At 40.4% G+C, this 24,774-nt stretch overlaps 1 protein-coding gene across 2 annotated transcripts; it reads right to left on the bottom strand.

The window, feature by feature from the left end:
- Positions 1–67: 67 nt before the first annotated feature.
- On the bottom strand, positions 68–24,641 carry YWHAE (tyrosine 3-monooxygenase/tryptophan 5-monooxygenase activation protein epsilon). Of its 2 annotated transcripts, XM_074889947.1 has the most exons (7): positions 24,443–24,641; positions 12,772–12,971; positions 7,030–7,136; positions 6,021–6,227; positions 5,062–5,198; positions 2,560–2,606; positions 68–989 (listed from the first exon to the last, which is right to left on the bottom strand). In XM_074889947.1, the coding sequence occupies exons 1-6, from the start codon at positions 24,504–24,506 to the stop codon at positions 2,599–2,601; spliced, it is 723 nt and encodes a 240-aa protein (XP_074746048.1). In that variant the 5' UTR covers positions 24,507–24,641; the 3' UTR covers positions 68–989; positions 2,560–2,598. The 2 variants fall into 2 exon arrangements, with proteins under 2 accessions (XP_074746048.1, XP_074746047.1); XM_074889946.1 differs by lacking the exon at positions 2,560–2,606.
- Positions 24,642–24,774: the final 133 nt, after the last annotated feature.

Here is a 24,774-nt window from a genome sequence, read left to right as displayed (position 1 = left end):
TACAAGCAACAAAGCAAAGTTACTCTTGCTGAAATAACTCAAATAGAAAAAGAAACTCATAATAATATTTGGCATTTTTAATTTAGGTTTGTTTTATTTAAGTTTAATGTTAATTCCATGCTGTGTTTCAGTAAGAACAATACAGATTCTGTATCTGTGGCTCCAGTCAGATATCCAGTAGTACAAATTAGCTTCAAGTTACACATACTGAACAAAAGAGGTTGAGCGAGCGAAGGGAGATGGGGAAAGGGGAGGGAGAAAGAAAAAATATTGAACACGCATGCAGGCTTATCAATGCCACCTTCAATGCTAACCTGCTTTGAGGAAAAGTAAAGAATAGGCAAGAATGAGCAGCCACGGATTGTTGAACTGTTACCAGCACCATCATTTTCAGCAACATTTCAGCAGTTTGGAAACTTCTGTTTTTATACAGTAAAACCACTATAATATATGTCCCAATGCAGCCTTGTAACTTCAAGCTAAACACCCAATTAAGTTTAAACATTGGTATAAAATTCAGTTTAAACAGTTATAAAAAAAGAAAAATGCCACCACATGCGCACTACCTCGCCATAACAAATCTCTCCCCTACAAGTCTAGCGGCCTTCAGGTGTAACATCCACTTCTAATGGCAATCTCGCCACGTCGGGCAGGAGACAACACAGTAATGCTGAAAAAGCCTTTACGCAGTCCTGTTAGTGTCTTAAAAGAACCTAAAAGCTGGCACCAGTAAAATCCACAGAAATTCACTCTTGCCTTTAAGAACTTTTAAACTGTGTAAAAAAAATAAAAATAAAGAAACCCAACAGGGCAGGAACCTAAATTCTGAGACCCAATGTAAAAGTCAGATTTGGTGGTTCTCAGAGTGACACTGAGGGTTTTTGTGGGGAAGGGGAAGGGTGGTCAGAGATGGGTTCTCTTGTTGGCCTTTGTGTCTCACTGGTTTTCATCTTCCACATCCTGCAGCGCTTCTTTATTCTGTTCTTCACCTATGGAAGTGTTTAAAAGTAAGGGAGACATTAACTTTTAAAAATGAGACCTGCAGAATGGCTTAACAAGCCTCTAGAGATTAATAGTTTCATGCAAGTACACGCGCTCACTCACACACTTGCGTAAATGACACACACACACACTCATAACACAGCCAGTTCTGGAGTGAAGCGTTTCCATGGAAATTAAGCCTTATAATCACCCCGTCACATTTCATACAGAACCGCAGCTCAGGCTATTAGAAGATGCACTCTGTCATAAGGACAAACAACAAACCACCATTTCTGAAAACTGAGACTGTGCATGGGATCAGTCCTGTTGATCAGGAGATGAACAGCCAAGACAAAAGTGATCAGAATGGCTGTAGATCAACATCCTTACATGAGAAAATACCTTCCCAAAACCTCATCTCTACTCCAGAGCACACTAAGGACATCAAGCTATGGAAATGAGACCAAAACAGGTTTTAGAAATTAAACTCTTCTCTGCCCAAGTCCACTCAAGTCTCGACAACAGCAAAGTACTGCAGTAAATTTTATAAAATAACACTCATGGCATTTATTATTAAAGGTACCAAAAGCAGTATGGAAAAACATCCCTATTTTCAAGTCCAACATGACAACAAACCCTAGGCTTGAGGTTATTAAAGGAAAACATCTCGTGGAAATTACTTTCTCTTGAAAAATGGCCAGTTTGGACCTATTCAACCAGGCTGCAACATGCAGTGGAACCAAAGTCTGTCCATCAAGAAGACACCTGCAGCAAGTGTTTGGTTATACTGCAGCCACCCCAGGTGAGACACATGCAGAGCCTTCTGCATGTCTTTGCCTGATTTCTACTGCAACAGGAAGAAGTTTAACGTACTTCAGCTAGTGCCATATCAATTAACTTAATCGTGCATGTGCTAAGAGAAACTTGAAAGTGTTTTCTTTACAATTATGCTTAACCATGTGAGATGGTACTCTCTTAAGGGCAATAAACAATAACTACCCATTCAAAAGATTAATTTGTAATAAAATCCAATCAAATGAGACTAATGACTTTCAGCATATAATCAGAATGCCTGCTCAGAGCATGTCCAGATGCAGAATTATCACCAGGTACAATACAAAGTAGATTTTGGAAGAGGTGGCCTAGGAACACAAGACATCTGACGTTCAACAACAATAAAATTTACATTTAAAATTACACATCATTTAGAGAGGAAAGCAGAGGCCCTAACCCAGGAAGATGATTAAAACAAGATCTGAGCATGCTCTAGCCAACACGCTTAAGCAATTATTCCCGTAACAGGCGACTGTGAAAGTACTTTTCATGCCCAAATATTCTTAATATCCATCCAGGTATGCAGCTCAATTCCCAAACATGTAAGTGACTGGATCTTAGTCAAGCGTATTGGACCTGGGCTGGGGTAACAGGTCACAAATTGGTAGAACATGGCTTAGCCCTGGAATGGAGCCAAAGATACAAGCAATTTATCAGCAGCAAGAGAGTGAGAGAGGCAAGCACGATTAGTGATCGGAAGAAAACTGACGCTGAAAAGTTCATTCAGCCATGACAAAGACTTACAAAGTAGAGTTTTTAGGAAATGAACAGTTGGACTTTCCTTTAGGAATCTATACAGCAGGAAAGAAGGGGAAAACAGGAATCATGAAGACGACATTACAAGCATGAAAATAAACTAAACAGCTCATCTATGACATGGTTAAAAGATACAGTAAATGAGATGAAAAAGTATAGCCAGCTGAGTAACACCTGATCTTGGTCATTCCCTACAACCTACACAACTGAAACCAAACCAGGCAAAAGCTTAATACAGAACAAGCCTTTTTCAAGTCTGCCCTACCCCTTAGGAAACTGGTAATTGTGACGATGTTTTTGAGTGCCACTGCTAACTTTTACCAACCTTCAAAGGCTCTACCCATTTTGGAAATACGGAGTTCTGGAAGCAATAGTTTTAAGTGCATCAGCATATTAGTCAGCGTATTAGCACGGTATGAGGAAATGCAAAAAACTTAACTTCACACCTATGTCTAAACATTATGCATGAACACCGTATTTTTTTTGTGGACCTGAAGAACTGCACCATGATTTTACATAGTTCTGCAGTATTTTAAATTTTGTAATCATTATCTTTCAGGCATGCATCATAAACTGTAACTTGGATAATCTGAAATACTTCAGGAGGAACAAAAGTATTTTCTTTGCTATGGAGCTAATTATGAAACAAGAAATTTGAATCTAGATTATGCCAAAAATAAATAGAAAGAGCCTCTGTAAATAATCTTGTTGGAACTTCTACGATATACAAGATACATGAGACACATTAGTCAGCTTGCATGCAAATAAAGATAGCTTTTGGAAGATGTTCTAATGCTACTATCTGCAATAGCAATCCAGCCTTGTTACTTCACCAAAATGGCTTCCAGTGTTCCCAGAGCACCAGGATATTTGGCTCCATTAAAAAAAAAAAAAAAGTCGTATCTTAACTGTGGGAATTGGGAACAAATTTCTTTTTCCAATGGCAACGAAGGATTCCAATAATACCTGCAGTATTTAGAGCAGAGTCTGTACAGATCCATCCAGGATACACACACATGCTTCTGCACCATTAGATAATCTTACACCTCTGAAATCAAGGTGTGTCCCTTGCAAGAGACTCAAGCACTAGGAGGTAGGGTAACCCCACACATTTAGCTTTCCCAGTTCTGTCAAAAGCCAGAATAAACAGGGGCAAAATATGACCTGCAACATTCAATACTCATTATCTGTGCAAACAGCCAGAAGCTATCAAGTAACAATACTTCTTTAAAACAAACCCATGAATCCACAAAACTAGGTAGTCAGTAGAAAGTTAAGGGATTCTACAATTGCTTTCAAATGGACACTACACCAATAAAGTACTCCAAAGTAATGCTATATGGCAACTGCCATGCTTCAAGTAACATCTTACAATAAAATTTACAACACTCATTTATTTGCAGTTAAGCAGCAATGTTGCTTCCAACCTCTGTGCATTTCTAAAAACCTCACATATTTTAGAAACAGGACTGACTTCCCCCCCCCTCCAAGTTAAAAGTAAAGTCAGCTCTTTCCACTTGTCTCTCCAGGGCATAATTGTAGAAGACGACATGAGTTTAATCTTTCTAGATAGAAATTATGTTTGATTCACTACCAATAATCAGTGAAACAGAAGGCATAACTCAAAAAAATGAAACAAGTAAATTCATACTTAGCATTGTATGTGAAAGTGTAACAGGAAGAAGTCCATTCAGTATGCCAAAACACTACTTAAAAATTTAAATAACTATCAGATGTTAGTAAACAGAAGCAAGCAATGTCCCACCCTCTGGTGCTGCCAGGGGATATATTCTGTATTTGCTCTGGCAAGAGCCCACTTCAGGAGCCACAACCTAGCATTTTTGGGAGTACTAGAAGTACTGCAGACATCTCAAAATAGCAAATTAGATTTCCCCAAGCTTTTTTTTTTTTTTTCCTTCTGGTAATAAAGTATTTTACAAAATCCCTTTTCCTTTTTCCTCTTCTCTTTGTACTCAATTCTTCATAAGAAAAGTAAAAGATACGGAAAGTGCTGTAAGGTGAAGTGATTAGCATGATAGTAGTAATCTTCCACTAAAATGCCAACAGAAATACTGAGTGACCTGAAAAAAAAGGGAACTAGATCATTTGCAATACCCCCTCCTGCACTGGAAATTCACATCTGGTTGTAAGGACAACTGTTGATAAACACAGTAAGCCATAAAAAGAAAAGCTAAATTAAATTAAGTCACCACTTTTAAAATAACCATAGATGCCTAAACAGGCAGGTGGGGAGAAAAAAAAAGTTGTTACTAATTCCACACCTCCTTCCTTCAAGTGAGAACTGAAAAGCTTCTCAAAAGAAACTAGTATCACCTCATCAATTCATCCAGTGTTAAGAAAGGATAAGAGTTCAGGACGATCAATTAATTAGGAAAGACAGGAATAAAACACCAAACCAATCTACATTTCCACGCTCTGTTTTCTGGGCAGAGATCAGGGGACAGCAACATTTTAGAGCAGTTTACTTACCATCACCCTGCATGTCTGAAGTCCATAGTGTCAGATTATCACGTAACAACTGCATGATAAGTGTAGAGTCCTTATAGCTTTCTTCACTCAGTGTATCCAGTTCTGCAATAGCATCATCGAAAGCTGCTTTTGCCAACCTATAAGCACAGAATAAGTCAGATTTAACATATGCTGCTAAACAAAATCAGAAGCACACAAGTTAAACCTCTGCCTCAGAACACCTATCTTCTAGTTTAGCTACATGACATCCATAGCTTCTGTAACAAATTTCTGTATTATTTAACAGTGTTTAGATGTTCATCCAAGTATCTCCCATCTTCAAAACCAGTCACACTGTGTACTTAAGAATCTTTTTACCCAAGAATACTGGTTTTATCAAACATTTCTACATCTTGCGGTACAACTGATCAAGGTCTGCTAAAAGCTTAAAAGGAAGTTTATTACATAACCTGCAATGACAGGAATAGAAGAGGCATTTGCTTTGATCATCATTTTTTGCTCATATGAGATGAACCCCTACAGATAGATGAGCTATTGTCATTCTATACATGCTCAGAGCTCACAGAAAATTAGTAACGTGATCCCTATTACCTTGTATAATAGCCAACAGCAAGAGAAGCAAGTTAAATCACCTCACACTTTTTGCAGGATAAAGGCATGCACAGAGTGAACATGGCAAGCTGTTAAACTGCTATGAGTTATCAATGCAAGGTTATCACTATTCTGCTTCTCATACATGTCTATTCCCAGATAAACAAATGAATCTGGACTCAAAAGAAAATGACAAAGGTGAAAACCTTTCCAACTGATTGACCTCAAATGGAGCAAGTCATTAACTACAGCAGGAAGAAAACCAGTCCAGTGTTCCCGCTGAGGAAAAGCAGTTACCCAAGTAGCAACCATTTCTGGCTTGTCTGGTATTCACATAAGACTTCCCCATCTTCTCAGTCACTACCTACCTGCAGGCACGATCAGGAGAATTAAGAATTTCATAGTAGAATACAGAGAAGTTGAGCGCAAGTCCTAGGCGGATAGGATGTGTTGGAGGGAGTTCTGTCATTGCAATATCACTAGCAGCTTTATAAGCCACCAAGCTATTCTCTGCAGCCTCCTTCCTGTCATTTCCTGTGGCAAACTCAGCCAGATACCTATGGTAGTCCCCCTTCCTGAAAACAGAAACAGTACAAAGTCAGTAGTCCTTATTTCCCCACCAGCCACTAAATCAATAGCTTAGTTCTGAAACTGATGTTTATATATTCACACACAAAGGACACTGCTGCTGAATTACTGTCAGTGAATTTTAAACCATCAGGCAAGAAAAGGTTTCAGATCGCTTATTTTCTTGCATTAATACATGAAGTACAGCCTCCATTACCAAACTGCGTCTCTGTACAACTGCATCTCATCTGAACTAGACAAGTTTTTGATCTGAAGGACAGAGATAATTCAACTACAGGCTCAAACACTCTCTGATCATTTCAAGATCTGAACTATGCATCAGAAGTACAAAATATGCATCAAACTAGAGACGACAGCAACATACTCCAAGGCCAAGTTTCATTTCATAATGCAATTTTGAAGCTGACACTAGGTGACCGTTATCTGTCTACATCATCTTCTCTTTGTGAGGAATGTACGGCTCATTCAAGAAAACACTGAAGCAGGGATGTGATTTCTACATTATTAGCTCAATTAAAGAAAATGGTTGTTTCTTAAATAGAAGAGCTGCATAACAGCTTATGTTAAGTTCTCATGACCTTATTCCAAACAACTCTATCTGCAACCACATGATCAGGACACTAATACAAAGGCAGCCAAAAAGGGATATTGGTTAGACATGACCGAACTGCCCTCTTTCTAGAAGAAGCTACTGTGGTTGAATAGGCAGAAGACACATGTATAGCTACTTTATTTCTTTCTCTAGTTCAGATACAGTAAGATGTCCCTGCCTCATGAGAAGATACTTACATTTTGTAATAGAAAACCTTGGACTCGCCAGTGTTAGCTGCTGGAATGAGGTGTTTGTCCAGTACATCCAGAATGTCACAACAGATTAACTTCAGTTCAGTCTCAACCTATTAAAAAAACAAACCCAAAATGAAAAGAGGAGGCGAGGTTAGCATGTAAGACTAAGAGCTATTTCAAAAATATCCCAGTATCAAATAGACAACCTCATAAAAATCCAAAGAGAAGGACAGAAGGAAAAAAAAAAATTCAGCTGCTCCACAGGTGCATTAAGCATAACAGCTCTGCATGGCACACAAAATAGGCAAGGCGTGATGTATGATGAAATGCGTAACTGAATAATGGAATTATGAATTCCCTAGAAGACACCTTGCTAGACAGTTGCACTATGTTTTACTCGGGATGTAATTTCTTACTGCAAGGCTTACACAACTCCTAATTCCTTACATTTTTGATCCTGGAAAGCTGCCCTAAAACTGGCAATGGTTAAGGGGACAATTTGACTGCAACTAATACAAATCAGCTGAACTCCATTACACCCCAGAGTTAAATGGCACCTTCAGAACACGTTTCTAGTGACTACCTGGGAGGCAAAGCTCTAACAGAAGAGCTGTAAGACAAAAATCAGAGTATCAGAAGAGAATAAAGATGTGCCACACAAACAAAAAGGTCAGATACAAGAGGAAAACAAACTCCAGAAGGTACAGACTTCAGAAGCGGGTGAAAAAGGCAAAGTGCAGCAACTCAAGAGAAAAAGCAGAAATCATCAATACTAAGTGACATCTGTGGCCAAAGAAAAACAATATATAAAGCCTCATTTAAAAACAGATAATGGACTTTAATTGCCAAAGTTGAACACATGGTCACATCACCTTCTTTTTTTAAAATTCAGAATAGAAAGCAAGGTCTATGAGGTTAGGTTTTACCACACAGTTTCACACCTGAAAGCAAAGAAACTAAGCATATCCAAAAAAGCTAAAAACCATCTTTTGACACCACCATTGCCAAAACCAGACTTGCTCTGAGCATCCCATGTCATTCACAGTAGGAGTGGTTGGTTAAGTGCAGCTGGTAACCTACTGCTCTTTCATGATTTCGCAGTAACTTTCACAGCTCCAGCTGAAGACAACTCTGGCTCAAGCAACTTTTATGTACTATAAAGTCGAGGTTTTCAAGCAGAGGCATCACTATGAGTTACAAGAAACTACCAGAAACTGCATGTCTTGGATCACAAGAGCAGCCCCACTTAGTCCACTATCCCTTCCTATCCTCCCACCCATGCAGTTTTCTTTCCTTCTTTCTTTAAGCATTTTTCTTGCCACGTAGTATTTTTATCACCATGTAGCTTCCAAACTATCAGGGTCTGTAACGACAACATCTGTCCTCAAAAGCTGTTGAAATTATAGATCCAAAATAAATGTTGAACTGGCACATACATACACATACCAATTTGTACAAAATGACTTAACAGATTTGCAAGACTTCCTTTAGAGAAAATAATCTACATCAAATTTCATGTACAAACAATGTCAGAATGCCCTAACATTCAGAGGAAGAGTTAGATGCTGTACTTAAAGTTATGTGACAAATGCTTAAGGAAGTTGCTGAAATATGGTCACTTGAGAAGAATCTACTTTATATTCTTGGGCTACAAAAGCTATAAAACCTTTGGCCAGCAGTCAGTTCCTGCAAACTTCTTTCCTCTTGATCCTCTTTTTCAATGACTTCTTTTGCAGAGAGATCTTCAGCAAAACTGCAAAGAATTAAATCAGTTTCTAATGCTCTTTTGTCAAATAACCATACACGTACAAACTTCTATTTTATCTCAGACAGACCTTTTTCAGCTTTGCTTAAAGGATCAGTCACACAAGTTATCACAGATCAGCTGCCGTCCAGGGCAATGTAAATGTCCTGACCAAGCTTAGTTTAAAAAGATTTAATACAAATCAAGTTGATTAAGAACAAAACAAAAAATGCACAATAAAACCCTAAAAGCTCTTTGTCTAGAACAGATCCCTTTCATAAAAGTGGCTCAATGAGCTCTGCAAAGCAGCAAACCAGCACAAGAGCCCACACTAAGCCTGTTCAGAGCACTCAGAAAGGCAGGTTTAGGGTCTATCACCATTCCAGCTCCAAATATGACATATGGTACTACAGGCTCTGCCCAGCACGGAAAGACTGCTCAACCCAATGGGTGCACAGAAGCCCCCACAATCCACCCTGCCTCTCTTTTATTTGAGTGGTAGTGCTGGCTTAATCAGATTCCAGACTGTGTTCTTAGCTCTGCAGATACAAAAGCTTGTAAACCACCTGGTGATCTAAATAAAGAAACTTATTAGAAGCAATGAGGGGAAGGGTAGCCTGTACTAGTTCTTTGACCTGTTTTAATATGTAGCCCCCAAAATAGCTGCACCTCACAACCGAGATGCAACATGAAACTAGAACAGTAGGAAACAGTTGCTAAAGCCTGTAACCTCCCTCCCTCCCACCCCTGCCAAAACAAACACACAGACCACCCACATTTATGCCAATTCATAGCCTAACCTTTCTAAGAAGATGGGAAGGAGAAGAGAGCCTTGTAGCTGCCCCAGAATACAACCCAGGCTGTAAGAGCACTTAGAAACACACATTCTCATATGCTACAAACACATACCAGTCAGAGGAAGGTGAATACTTGTCCTATGCTATTAGGGAAGGGATTTGGTTTTACCACAAGGAAGTGAACTGCATTATGTGCAGACATACACCACTTCATCCTCTCAAGGACGAAGACAACAAGTCTCAGTGCATTCTCATCTACAGAGATGCAGTCAGATGAGAAAGCCTGGGGCTCTACTTCTGTGTATCCAAATGGCCACAGGGCCCAGAAAAGCAGCAAAGTCTACAAAGGAAGCAAGTAAGTAGCATTTTTCCCCATGGCTATGTATGCGTTTTGCTACATTTACCTTAAATAGTTTGGGTAAAGGCACAGCATGGTGTCTTCCATCATCTCTCAGTATTGCCTAGCATGTGCCTCAGACAAAACCAGCCCGGCCCTACTCTGACACCACCATCATCCCTTGATTTCTGCCCCAAGTCACACTGGCTTGTAGCTCGAACTCCAAACATTTTTAAGAGCCATATGTTAAATTATAATCATTACTGATGTAGACCAAAACCATCAAATAATTGCTTTCACACAAACTACACCTTCTACTTCAACTCCAGCATTACTCTATGGCTGAGCAAGGTCACACCTGGTTCTGGTGGTGAAAGGGATTTGTTTTTCTAGAGATGCTGGTTCTTTCAACTCCCCAGTGCTTTAAACTTGGCCTGTCAGTCCCCAGACAAGTGTTTTGGTTTTAGTTTTTTCTTCAGAGCCTTTCAAGCCTAGGAAGGGTCTCCCAACACCACTGAATTTACTCTGAAAAATGCCACAACAGCGGGTATTTGTTGACAAGGTAAGTGTAATAACCATAACTCTGCTGAACCTGCACTGGACCTTCTCTCTTCAAAGAAGCCCTGACCATGACAACAGAGCAGCTGTTCCAGCAGCAACAATGACCACCGTCATTCAAGCCTTTGCAATATGTTCTTCAGGCTCTTACTGCTCCCATGCCGTCTCGCCAAACCCCTTAACACTCTCCTTACAGCAGATGCTAACTCATTGTAAGTCTCCCGGTGGCTGCAAAGAGGGTCTGGTCTTCAGCAACAAATGATACATAGAAGCCTCTTGGAAAACGCGGGCTAGAGTTGAGGGGATGCCACTAGTCTTTCTTCAGTACACAACTACATCACAGTTCTCCACAGTGCTCTTCCACCTGAAGCAAGTGATAGCTATTTAAGGATTTAACAGCTGAAGATACTGTTGGCATGGCACCACTTCACACAGCCCCTCTCTCGATAGATACTTCAAGGACTACACACATGTAATTCTTGCACACCAGTCTGTTCTGCATGGTACTTGCTCTCTTTACATAGAGAGATGCAGACCAATGCCTTTTTTACACTCCCTTCAAAAACAAGAAAAAAGCCTTTTGACTATTAAAGGATCTTTGGCAGAAGATAGTAACCACCCACAAAACATTGTGCAAAAAACCCTAGAAGCACACAGTGTAAGACAAATTTAAACAACCATCAGATAGCTATTGTCCTATTTTATATGTTCTGTTAGAATCATCAAGAAATGGTATTTGGGACTATATGTAACTGGCAGAGCCTCATCCCATCAGCATGCCAGCATAAAATTAGAAACTCACAACTTTAACAATTCCATGGAGCAACAGAAACCCTGTGAGTCAACAGAAAGCAGTCCAGAGGCATTCCTGAGAAAAGATTTCCAAGCCAACATCATTTCCATTGGTGGTGTATGAATCAGTGCCAGGTGATAGAATAGACTACACTGTTTCTCTTGAAGTGAAGATCTGAACCATGTGGAGGCACTTGTCGTCAAATAATGGAGATTAAGTCTCTACAGAAATGTGTGGGATTTAAATAGTATGGGAGCATGCCTGCTCCGTGCTAAACCATCACTTAAGGAAGGGGAGGAGGGGGAAAACAACAACTCACTGTTCTAACAGCTGAAGGTTTCATTAGCCCTTACAGATGAAAGTCACAGCTTGCTCCAAGTTCTCCATTTTAGGTAAAGTTGCACAGACCAACTAGACTCAGCATGAAGTTATGTGGATCAATTTCTCCCTCTCTCAAGAGAGAGAACATAGCAAGGCCCCAGAGGTTATTACACATGCAGATTTCACAGCTGAGATGACCATGACATCTTAGCATCCCCCAGAACATGGAGTGCTTTATCTTAAATTGATTGCTTTAACTGCTATCAGTATAACTGACCAGCTTAGGAACAAACAAAAAAAAATTTTAAATCTACATTTTTAAGAACTAGATGCTGTCAGAGAAGCCATACTATCACAGCACTCATTTAAACATGGGCATAGCTGTCTGAGCTAATAATAGGCCTGCCGGTTCAATTGTACAAGACTAACCAGGCAACTATTTTTCACTGTCACCCAACCACTAAGCACTTAGTTTACAGCAACTCCTGCCAAGTTCTCATCTGGGGGAAGAAGTACAAAACAAGGCCAATTTACACAAAATGCAACTATCAGTGATAAAAGACAAAGTAAAGGAGTCAAAGAAAGTGGCCATTTGGCTTCAGACTGCCTGACTTTATGTCAAGAACAACACTGACGATCCTTCCCCACTGGCATTTCAAGTAACAGTGTATTTTGAACTCCGTAGGACGGAGTACTGCAATAGCACCAAGTGTCAAAATCTGTATGATGCAAAGCAACTTTTATAAGAAGTAGAAGCTTAACAGCCAAGCACCTCCTTTGACACAGTTAATTTTAAAAAAAAAAAAAAAGTTGCTTGGGCTAAGTCAGGTTGGAGGGAAAGAATAAGGCCTCCTGAGCACATGCAGCCTCACTCTTGAGAAAGTAGGGAAGAAACAAAGTGCCAGCACAGTTCAAATACTTAGCAGTTATACAGATGCACTGAAGGAAAGGCCCTCCCCTTCTCCTTTGAGGCTACTGCCCTTTTAAATGCCTACACAAAAACACTCAACCTCTCCTCTTCACCAAGTATTTTTATTCTCCAGACAAGAAGAAGACTTCATCTTTTCAAGACCATCACCTTATTACAGGTCACCACACTGCAGACAATCCAGACTACCAGAGCAATTTATGGCAAGGGGAACAAAACTAGACCTTAACTAAATGGCATTATGCCATAACACCAACTACATCTTACCATTTGCCGATATTCCCGAATCATTTTTAATTTATCTTCTCCACCTTTGTTTTCTTCTTTCTGTTCAATGCTGCTGATTATTCTCCAAGAAGCTCTTCTGGCTCCAATCACATTTTTATATGCAACAGAAAGCAGGTTTCTTTCTTCCACTGTCAACTCCACATCCATTCCAGCCACTTTCTTCATTGATTCAACCATTTCTAGAAGAAAAAGGTCAGGCCATTATTCTCATAGTTAAAGCATCTTTCCAACCATTCAACAGAAGTTGTACATTAATGATAGCTTATCAAAATAGGCTCCTTCCTCCTTTCATACACAGTTATTCCTCACTTTTATACTGGAGTGTTCCAAACAAATCAATGAGCATCTATACAAAGGAAGTATCTGATGTTCTTTTAAATGCTTTTGACAAGGCTTCCAAAAAAATTCTTTAAAGATATGGTTTTCTGGGTTCTGAGACAAACAAAAATGATTTAGCATTAGCAGCAAGCACATTTTTCACAGTGGATAATAGTTATCAGTACAATCCTACAGTAATGCACGTTCTTCAAAGTGCTTCAGAAAAAGCAGCAATTAAGTGAGAAAAGCATGGGCAAATGTAAGCTGGCTTTCAGCACAGATAAACTGAAAAATTACAGAACGCTCCACTGATTTGTCAACTGGAATACAGTGTAACATGGTAATTAACCAAAAAACAAAATCCAGATTTGAATAGATGTAGAGAAATATGATCACTGTTATCAGGAAAACAAGACAAAGTTCCAAAAGGAAACCACCAAAAGAAAAATTAGGTGCTTAGAGAAGTTACAAAAAAAGTCATCCTGAGGATACCCAGAGCAACCATATCTACCCATGCCAAGCAGCTATTTACACTGAAAAGTAACACACAAAACCTAAGTTAATTGGTATCTGCAGTTTAAACCTTTTGAAAAGGACTTTTAAACCAGAGGTTAAAATAATTATTACCAAATATAGTTTTCCTATACTCAAGTGGAAGCAAAAGCTTGAACTACTTAAGGAAGGTTATAATCCTTTCATTACCTAACCACATTATGATTGCTTGTGACATATTAGAAAAATAAAAACCAAAAATGTTAAATATACACTAATTGAGAACCTAGCATGCAACTTTCAGGAATCACAGGTTTTGTCCTGCCACACTGTGCCTCAGTTCATTCACCATTTACCATTCAGCTTCTAGAAGTGGTAGGAATCCCACAGACAGAAAACAAGACCAAATGAGACTAAGCCCCAACTATCCCATCTACTCAACAGGACAACTGTTTCATAGCTATCTGCCAGGTAGAGGGACACTAGAATGACATATTTAGCTTCTGCCAAAAGCACAATGATGTGATTAGGCTACGCTTCCCCTAATATGATGCTTTACTGTTCTGTGGCCTATTTACCTTGGCCACTCATCATCCCTCCCCCATCATTTTACCTCCTTATGTTCTGCTGTGTCATGGCAGCACATGCAATGGGAAACTAATGAAGCTTAATGTCAATTTTTTCCTCAGGTGCCAAAACTCACAGTTTTAACAGGCATAAGCTATTTCAGCAGTGGAAACTGTAGGCTCAATCTTTTTCCCTGGCAGGAACAATGTTATCAGTCTCCAACACATCTCCACATGTATAAGACAAAATTTTATAGTGGCTCTATTCTTACTAGAAGAGGAAAAAAAAAAATCCCTACCTGTAGATCTTACTTCTCCAAATCACAGAAAGTAATAAAAAAAACTACAAAGGATTTGATAAAACTTTTACAAAACATCACCCTACTATTGCAGAATGGTGAACTGTTTTTCCTGAAGACTTCAAGAGTTGTCCTAACACTCCACATACATAGTTAGATAAGAGTAGTAATTGAAACCACATGACATCTGCAGTTTAAGAAATTAACCAGCATTTGTGAACATGCAGCTCTCCCTTCAACCATTAGTTGTAGAAGTTCATGAGCTGAAGAGATATCCTCTATGTAAATATAAATAATTTAGTGTAGAAAAAGGGGGGGGTAGTCATACCATACTTCATCTATGATGCTCCTTCCCAGGCATCCACCATCACTCTGAAGATCTCTGGTCTGACCCAGTATGACCATTACGCTTTAATCAAACCCACATGGTTTTAGATGTATGGCAAGCTTAACTAACCAAGACCACAACAACTCTGTCCCATTAGATCTTCTCTGAAGTTATGAAAGCCAGAGGAAACTGAGTAACACTAATACCTTCTCTGGAAATGGCAGGTTTCTGTAGTACACTTTTTTTCAATTACACTTGCAACCTTGTGCATCCTACTGGTAGTCTGTCACACAGCAACATACAGATTAAAGAAGATTTAGCTTTTCTTTAAAACAGGTATTTATATTCTTCTTAACTACAGAGCACTTCAGTCATACTATGGGATGTACTACAACATTTCTATAGAAAATTTGCTTCTTGATGAAGTAAAAAAAAACACCTATCCACACCCATCTCATAATAAACAATGATACACATGTAATAATTTCTCCAGAAACGTGGAGGTGAGAAACATGTACAGTAACAGTCTCCAAGATCTTCTGGCCTGTATCAGGAAATTGCAACAACTGGGAAAAAAAAGGGCAAGTTTTATCAACTGTACTACAGGCTTCCTTCACAATCTCTGCCCTAGAAGCAGAATTGTCTAACATGGAAATTTAAAAGAAAAAACTATACTCATTTACAGAGACAGCAAGTCTTGTGTATCTGATTCTCAGAACACACTCAAACATATCATTACAAATTTAATCATTTGCTTCACTTCTGCAGGATTTTATCCATTGCCAGCCTAAATGTCTACAAGCCCTTGAAACAGGAGTCCAACAAAGTGACTGGAGGACAAATGAAATTTAAGCTGAGCAATAGCTTTTGCAGCCGCGTACCTAAGACCCAGTCCTATCAAGAAGCACAGCCTCTGTCAGTACACTTTAGCCCTGTTGCATCTCTTCAGTCTTCAGCAAAGGTCATTAACTATCACCTTGTAGAACCATAACCACACAAACAATGGTGCCAAAAGAAAACAGTCAACTGCTCAGAACTACTACCAGAAAACAGGCCTTGCCACCTCAAGATTTTTATGACCATGCGTTGTCAATAAGCCAAACAGACTTTTTGCCAAGTGACAGTCATCAAGGATAAGATGCTGGGGGGTGGGGGACAGCACCTGAGGCTTTCTTCATTTGTGCTGAAGCACAAAACCCTCAAGCTTCACCAACTCTTCATACCACGTACATAGACTCTCTTAATACACTGATGAAGAGAACTAACTGAAGGGTCTTCTCTTCAAAATCTTAATCCTGTTACTAGTTAAATACAAAACCACAGATTAAAATCCCACCCATAAACAAGCATTTTACCCAAAGAAAAGACTTATCAGCCTACTCACAAACCTGTTGGAAAAAAAAGTTTTTAGTCTAGTCCAGAGCCCAATTTTATGATACAAAAATCTGGACCAGTATTTCAACAAAACAAAATATTATGCATATACCTTGGTCTTCCATGGTAAAGCCATAATCCAGCCCTGAAAATTTAAGCCTGATGAATAATCTTAAGAGCTCAGCAATACAAAAGCAAGATGACAGCGTATCTGTATCTTCTCCAATAAAAAACTAATTCTATACAAAAATAAAGTCATATATGCCTGTCAACAGAACGACTATTTTATATTCTAAGTGCAGCTTTACCTATCTAAGATTCCACAAGGAGGTGAAAAGCTCAGAGACCATTCAAGACAAAATACAAGTCTGGGATTACATTTCAGTAATAAGGATTACTACAGTAATGACAACTCACTGCATACACAATCCGGAGATGCTTACACCACATTATGGAAAAAGTACCATTATGCAGATTCACAAAGACAGAGATTGTAGTTTAAGTGGTTAAATTCCAGCCTTTCAGTTGATTGTGGCTGTCACCATATTATGCTACTGTCAGATCATGCCACCATCAGAGCAGGAAATCCCAGAAGTGTAAAATGTGGAAGGATAGAGGAATATTTTGGAGAATGACATGCTTGTCCTAGATTTATATCCTTCCCCAGGCATTTGCTGTTGGTTGTTATAAGAACTATCACAATAAACAGACATTTGGTCTGATCAGGTTTGTATATTCTTACAAGAAAAAGGCATTTAACTGAAAATTGCCTAAGATACTACAAAACTGTAATAATGCCCACGCCATTTTTTAAGTTCCTACATTCTCCCACTATGATTAAGATGCTTGGCTCCTCATTTGAAACATTGCTGACTCACCTCCAGCCACCACAGAGTAACAGTAAGGACACACATGTACAGACTTTATAAAGCACGAAGGGTTTGGACAGTGGTTGCCACTACGCTGAGTGCTACCTACAAAGGATTTTTAAAGCAGCCTGGTATGTGGATTGGGATTTTTTTTTTAATATGAAAGACAAAAATTATGCCTTACTCTAAGTTAAAAAAGTAATAGGGAAGTTTACAAGTGTTGAGAAGCATATGTTTGACAACCCTCTACTAGAGGCCAACCCACAGAATTCATACAAAAGGCACAGTTGATAAGGAAACTTACTGTGTCACAAAATAATGAATGCCTCTTTACCAGATAAAGATGAGAAACTTAAAAGTATTTGCTGCTTCTCAAACTCTAGAAATCCAAGCAACTCAGGGGAACTGGAATGCCCTCATGTAAGAAAATATGGCAACAGGCTATGTACAGCAGATTTGGTAGAAAGACTAAAAACCTTCCCAATATAGGATTCCAGACTTAAGAAACAGTAGACCATACCAAAGGAGTAGCCAGTATCTGACAGTTCTATCGAAGTTTGTGCTTGTAACAGAAACCACGTGACCTAAACAACAGCTGATGCACTAAAGAGAACCTGGTGGGGCAAAACTACAGTATTTGCAACCTCCAGTGCAGGTATCACAATCTCTCACTAACCATGATGCTACAGTGTCTGATTTTTTTTTTAACGAAGCATCTAGTTATATAGCATACAACAGGGCACTTCTAACCAGATTTTCAACAATACGCAGAATCTACTTCAACCTTACTGCTGAAGTAACTATCCCTTGCCACCACACGCACAGGTTCAACATTGCTGTAGGAAAAACAAGAGCTAGAAAAAAATCTGATAGTGGTGTGCTCAACTTCCAAAAGAGGAACTACTTAAGTGAGAAAGCTTGTTAAAATAAGAACAGTAAAAGAGTTTGTTCAGTAAAGGTGGGATGGAGATGACTTGATGGTCATCATGATGAAGGCTCAAATCAAAACGAACCTTAGCAAAACCCATTCTTAAATACTATGAAGTTAATAGTAGCAGAAGCACAGCACTTCAGAAAACGGAAGTTGTGTTTTAAGTTTAATCCTTTCTATTCCCCTAATCTAAGAGGAATAAAGCAGACCAAAATCTTCAAGCTTCTAAGCTGCTTCTCCATATCTATTTCAGCACTTCAGGAGCTAAAAGCTGCAAATAAGCATCTAGTGTGATGTGATGATGTGAAGAATACAGCAGAAAAAGCAAGTCTTCTCACATATGTGTACCATTGAAGACTGTGCACCATAACCAGTATTCAGAGAAGACTCAGTACTAGTCTTATACTTGCTTATTCTTGCAATAAACAAAAAATGATCAGTAGCAAGTCACAAGAACTCAAAGTATCTGATCCTAAACTGCTATGCATAATCTCTCAGTTAAGACTTTAGTAGCAGCAGCAACACCAACTATGTCAATTTTCAAGAAGTGTTCCAGCAGACACTCAAGAGGAACTACAGAACCATTAACCTAACACTCAAAAGGGGTCAAGTTGACAGGAATTGCAGAAAAAAAAAATGAATGAGTGGATATGTGCATTAACATTATATTGTAGAGCATGGCCTTCTGTAAACGCAAGTAATGCCTCACAAATCTACTGTGATGCTTTGAATGAGTCAAGCATATGGACAAGGAAGACATGATTTGATATAGTCTACCTGAATTTCCCAAAGGCATTTGACAAGGTCCCTCACCCAAGGTTCTTTAAGGAACTCAACTGCCATGGGATAGGAAGGAAAGTCCTCACATGGATAAACACTTGGCTGAAAGACAGGAAACAGGGTATGAATGTAAGACTCAAGTGTTCAGAATGGAGAAAGATCACCAGTGGAATCACACAGTGCTGCACTGGGACAGTGCTGCACTGGGAAGCATGATCCAGAAAAATGGAAGCAAATAGTAAGTACTAACTTAGTAGTAGCAGCAAACTGCTAAGAACAAAGACAAAGAAGAGCTCAAGAAACAGGGGCAAGCACATTTCCTCCATTAAGCAATGAGTGTAACTGTGAAGATTAATGCCCACAGATTGCATTTTCCCCTAGAACTGCAGGCCTCCACCTGGCATCAGTGGGCACGATACCATTCACCACAATGATTAGCTCCAAATTCAAGCCAAGAGAAAGTAGGGCTCATCTTTTCATCCATTAGGAACTCTTCCTCTGAACACACTATTACATTGCCTGCTTTAGGTTTTTCTGCATTTGGCCAGTAAGACTTAAGAGATGGCTAAACCACTCCAGCAGCTTGCAGGGAGGTGGGTGGCTTTCCCCTTGATCCCTATCAATTCTGTCATGCCAGTTCAACACTTCTTTGACCTCTCAACTGGCTGATTCAGGTCGCCAGCACAGAAAACAACTCCTCGGGAAAAAAAAAATAAATTCTTGCTTATAATTTAGATAACCAAACTGGCTCTAAGGGTCAGACTAGAACCCAAGTAAAACAGGAGGAATAGCCAGGGAAGAGAGGACATCCCTCTTTCAACAACCAGTTGTCAGATTAGCTCACCCCACTCTGCAGTGCTGCACCTTTACAGTTTAGTTTGTAAAAGCATAAAAGGAACACAACATTTACCCTTACACACTACACAAGATTCTGCAATTTTTCTTCAAGGTCTTCATGTGCTTGAAGCACCCCCAAGTAGATTACGACAACTAATTAAAAGCAGGGTACAACTACTGCAGTACTAAAAATTGATAATCCTACCTTAAGATCCCCATCTAGAGCATGCCACACTTACCACAGTGTACAAGTTCTACACAAACAAGCATGAAAGAACCTAACAACTATATTCCCAGAAGTTAAGACAACCAACAGGTGGGGGGCGGAACGAAGAACATAAGAATATCCATCCTGCACAGTGGCTTAGACTACAATTTTGTGAAGAAAGCATCAGGTTATACTGCTATTCCTTGTATAAGGTTTTTAACAGCTGGTGCAGCCAAGACACCTCCATCGTTTGTTTGCATGACTCTGCAATATACACTTCTACAAAGCATACTTGTACCTTTATGCACTCAGAGAAGCAGATAGGTTAGAGCCAAATTATCCAAGCAACAGTGGGATTTTCTGCATAATCAATACTATGGGCTATTACAAGTCTTTCTTGCAACAAGAAAATGATTTCCAAGTCATCACTATCATCTCTTCAAGCTGTGAACACAAGCTTTTCTAAATAGAAGAGGGTTTCTCCAAACAAAAATTTTTGTTACAAATACTGAAAGCAAACATATGCAAATCTGAAAACTGAGTCTTATCATACATTTCTCTGCTTGACTGAGATCTGCTACTAAGTTATCTTCTAATTCAAGTAACTTAATGGACACCAACTCAGCTTCTGGACTCCTTGCAGAGAACCAAACCATCTAATTGTAGTGGTTTGTCTCCTTTGGTTGCTCCTGGTAGCCCAGGAGATTCAAGAAGGCCATTATAGAAAAAGGCCCTCTCTCACACAACTCCTCATGATCAGAAGTCAATTTTTATGGCCCGGTATGTAAACAATTATCACTTAAAAAAAAAATTAGCAATCTAATTCCTTCAACATTGTCTTGGCCACACTCTACCTCTTAGATTCCTGCATTTCTTATGGATATGTTGAGGTTTTTCCACCTTTTAGCACTTTCACATCTACCCAATTCAGAGACAAAGAGAGCAGTCCTACCCCATGTCACTAGAACACCAAGACCTTTGACAGACAGGTGTAAGTACTAACCATTAATGTGAGGGGACAAAAAAAAAAAAGAACCCCCAAAAAAACTTAAGTGTGCTTAGCATTTGCTTGAAAGAGACAGGTCCTCTGGAAATTGAAATTAATATGCAATCTAAATTCTAATTTGTGACTTAAATGATTGATTCATTAAGCTGTAAGTTCAAGACCTGTTACTATAACACACTTCTTTTCTAGAACAGGTTCAAATCTTGAATTGAGTCCACTGATGCACACCTTAGTGCCTTCATAATAAAGACACATTTCCCTGATAGACAAGTTATAAAGTCACAGGAGTCAGCTGTTACCTTGCTGTACTGGGAGTCAGGAGAGCTGTCAAATAGGATTGTTTTTTTTTTTTCTTCTTACCTGTACCTTGACCTATTATCTGGGTTTTGGGGAAAAAAAAACAAACACGCACCTATTTCATCTCACCTAAGTTACACCATATGGAAATGTGATGTCATATACTTCAAGACCTGTAGTACAAAACTGCTGTTTATAGTTTAAGTATCTATTTACAGTCTACCTTGTGTCATAACATGTCTCTCACCTGATTAAATGATAGATGTTACCTAGATTCCACAGCGAAGAACTGGCTTCAACATTCAGCAGCAGACTACAGGAATCCAGACACACATACTCTTGATATAAAGAACTCAAACATTAGTAATTTCACAAACCAACACAATGTTACCTACTCCAATTGTTTTCTTAAAAAAAGACAATATATAACTATATATTATTCTATTAATAATAGTCTTTGAAGAAACAGCAGAAAGTGAGATTTCTCACAAAGCTTCCTGTATAAGTAAGCTTCCTGGCATTTTGTGATTTGTCATGACATGCCTAAGCACATCTATGGAGACAGTCAGACACCTAAATCTCTTAATATCTCTCGAGATCAGGGCTTAAGTGCTACTTACACTGCAGAAGTACCTAGAAAGTTGTCCCCCTAATCTGGGCCAATATACTGAGGACAGTACAGATACAGGACTGTATTTCCAACAACGTACAAATACAGCTTCCAAAACTGCATAAATTCCTTAAGTGGGACAGGTAAGCAACAACAAAGAACCTACAATTAGATGCCTGTCATTAAGTGCTGCTATAAACGCCATGAACCACACATAAAAAGCAACCCATCACACACCACTCTTAGAAAGAAGATGGGACAGAACTTAATTGACAAAAAAAATTGTCATTCCACATTCATATTCCGTTACACAAGAGATTTGTATTCCAACATATTTGTAGACAGTACTTACCATCACACCATTTTACATGTGCCAATTAATAACTGTGCTCTTATGCTCGTGCATCTCAGAGATCAAACTGAAGAGCAAAATTAAGAATAACTTAGACTTTCATCATACGGCTTCCCAAACAATTTTCTTCACAGAATTATTTAGCAGTCTCAGCTATGATCTTGGCAGAACCGCAGTATTTCATATAAACAAGAGCAAATTATGCCAATAATTTTTAATTGTTTCAGCTGAACTAGAATACAGAATTAAATGCTATTAAATCCATAGTACATACTCTTCCAGGCCATGGACATGACATACACAAAGATACACTTACAACAGCCAGCAGAATTAGAGGGTGCACCTTAAATCTGCTTACCCAACTCGATTTCAACAAACTTTGAAGTCTAAAAACCACATCATTGATTTCAACACAACTTTAAGTTTAGTGCTCCCTCCTAAATGTAACAGTCTCATGCTATATCGCTTCTGAATGGTAATAAGAAGCCCTTTACATTTTGATCTAGCCAGCTTGTTTTGCAAACATCCATGATACTGGATGGTAGAAAGTCCATCGAGGGAAATGCTGCACCAAGGCAATCCCTACTAATCAATTTTTATTAGTTGACAGGAAGTCTGACTGTTTTGCATTGCAGGTCTCTACAATGGGGTAGAGTCTGATTATTTGCTAAAGAACTGATTTACCAATGACTTAAGAAAACACCAGAAAGACAGTCATGCCTCAAAAGCTCCCAAAGATGATGAATCCTTCAGGACATTGGCCAAGCATTCAACTTGGGTTTCCACTCAAACCAAAGCCAACACTTTCAGTTGCACTGACTCATCCATACCAGGTGGAGAACCCTTTCCTCCCTATTCACCAAACCAACTCCAGGAATGCTGCTGGAATTGGGACTGGGGGTCAATGGGAAGGAAATGCATCTTCCCATCTCACATCCTTTAGGGTAGGCAGTAAGATACTGCAAAAACCCAAAACCCCCAGCAGAAGTTGCACACTGACTGGGGAATATGGAATTGCATGCTGCCCTTTGTCCAAGTCAGTTAAGCTGTAACCCCAACATCCAGTTTTCAGGGGGGCATTTTAGTCTGTAAGCTCTTACAGTTATTTAGTGGAATTCTTAATTCTACCTTATTTCCCTACCGGAACTGTCACAAAAGAGAGTCTTATATAGGCCTTCCTTTTTTGTTGTAGTGTCTATTCTCCTCCCCAAAACATGCGTTTTTCAACAGTGCTGTCAGAAGCTTTCTAAGCACAGCTCAGTAAAAATGTGTCATTTGGTGAGAACTTGGTCATGTTGTCTACGAAAATTACGAACAGAAAGTATGTGGAGTGTCTTCCTACCCCTAAATGAAGTGTAACTGAATTCACACTTTTTACATACAAGGGTATTTATTTCACTTTAAACGAATAAACATAAGGTCTTAGGGCAAAAGTAACAGTCCCAGGAGAGTAACATCAACGAGAAAATTAAAGGCCCTTTCTATTATATGCAAGGGAAACGTTTAAAGGAACAGTTGCAAGACAGGCATTTTTGGGGCAAGAGACACCATCCAAGGTTGCCAGTTCCTCCTCCTACCACTTTTTCCCCAGATAAGAAATGCTCAGGCATAGCACACAAGCTTACAGAGGAAAAAGAATGAAAAAACAACGGTGGTAAAGCAAGATGATCTGTAATAATTTCTACCACGTAATGAAAGCATATATATTTTCTTCAGGCAACGAAGTATCATGTACTCAATCCCTCCAGGGTGAGAGCTCACTCTCTCTGGGTTTGCCAGGGGCAGCAGTATCTCCAACCGAAGGCAAAGGAGGAGAAAGAAAAGCGCTAGCCCCCTCCCCCGGGACTCAATACGGCGAACAAGCCTCTCCCCAGCATCGCCTCCCGAGGGGCCGAGAGCCGGGCACCCACCTTCCGGAGAGCACGGCACTGGGCGTTGTCTGCGGCGAGCCGACCTCAGCCCCACACCGCCGAGCTCCGCGGGGCCCGGCCCAAAGGTAAGCAAGGCCCGGGCCGATCAGAACCGCCTCAAGCCTCGCCAGTCAGCGGCACAACGTGGGGTAATGGGGTCTCTTTGTCGGACCCCCCGAGGCGGGGGCGGCTCCCCTGCCCCCCCCGGGACTCGCCCTTCGCGGCCGCCATTTTATTCCCGGCTTCTGCCGCCACCGCCCCCCGAACCGGGCCCCGCCCAGGCCCAAGCCACCCACTCGTTCAGGCCCCCCATCCCCAGCTCCACCAGCCCCTTGGGGCGCTCCCAGTCGCCATTTTGTCTGTGCCCCCCTCCTCCGCCCCTGCCCCCCCTCCCCCGCCCAGCCGCCATTTTGTGGCCGCTCCCTCCCTCCCTCTCCCCTTGGCCTTGCACGGCCTTCCTAGCCAGCGCTCACCATCGTAGCGCTCAGCCTGCTCAGCCAACTTGGCCTGATAGACGAGGTCCTCCCGATCGTCCATGTCCTGCAGGCGGGGCGGCGTCGGGGACTGCACGGGGCGGATGGAAGCCGATGGGTCTGGGGGGCTCAGGAGCTACCAGCTCGCTGCTCTCCGGGCAAATATGGCGGCAGCACCTCCTCCCGCTGCATCCGGGCACTTCCGCAAGTGCGCGCATGCGCCCTACGGCCTCCCATGGCAACGGCGGCACCTTGGCAACGGGCGGGAGGCGGGGGCCGGAGTCGCGGCGGCGGGAGGCGGCAGCCCGGGGGTGGCGGAGGCTGCGGCCGCC

This window comes from Strix uralensis, chromosome 20 (genome assembly GCF_047716275.1).
Source record: "Strix uralensis isolate ZFMK-TIS-50842 chromosome 20, bStrUra1, whole genome shotgun sequence".
NCBI classification, from domain to species: domain Eukaryota; kingdom Metazoa; phylum Chordata; class Aves; order Strigiformes; family Strigidae; genus Strix; species Strix uralensis.
This window is presented reverse-complemented; position numbering and strand designations above follow the sequence as displayed.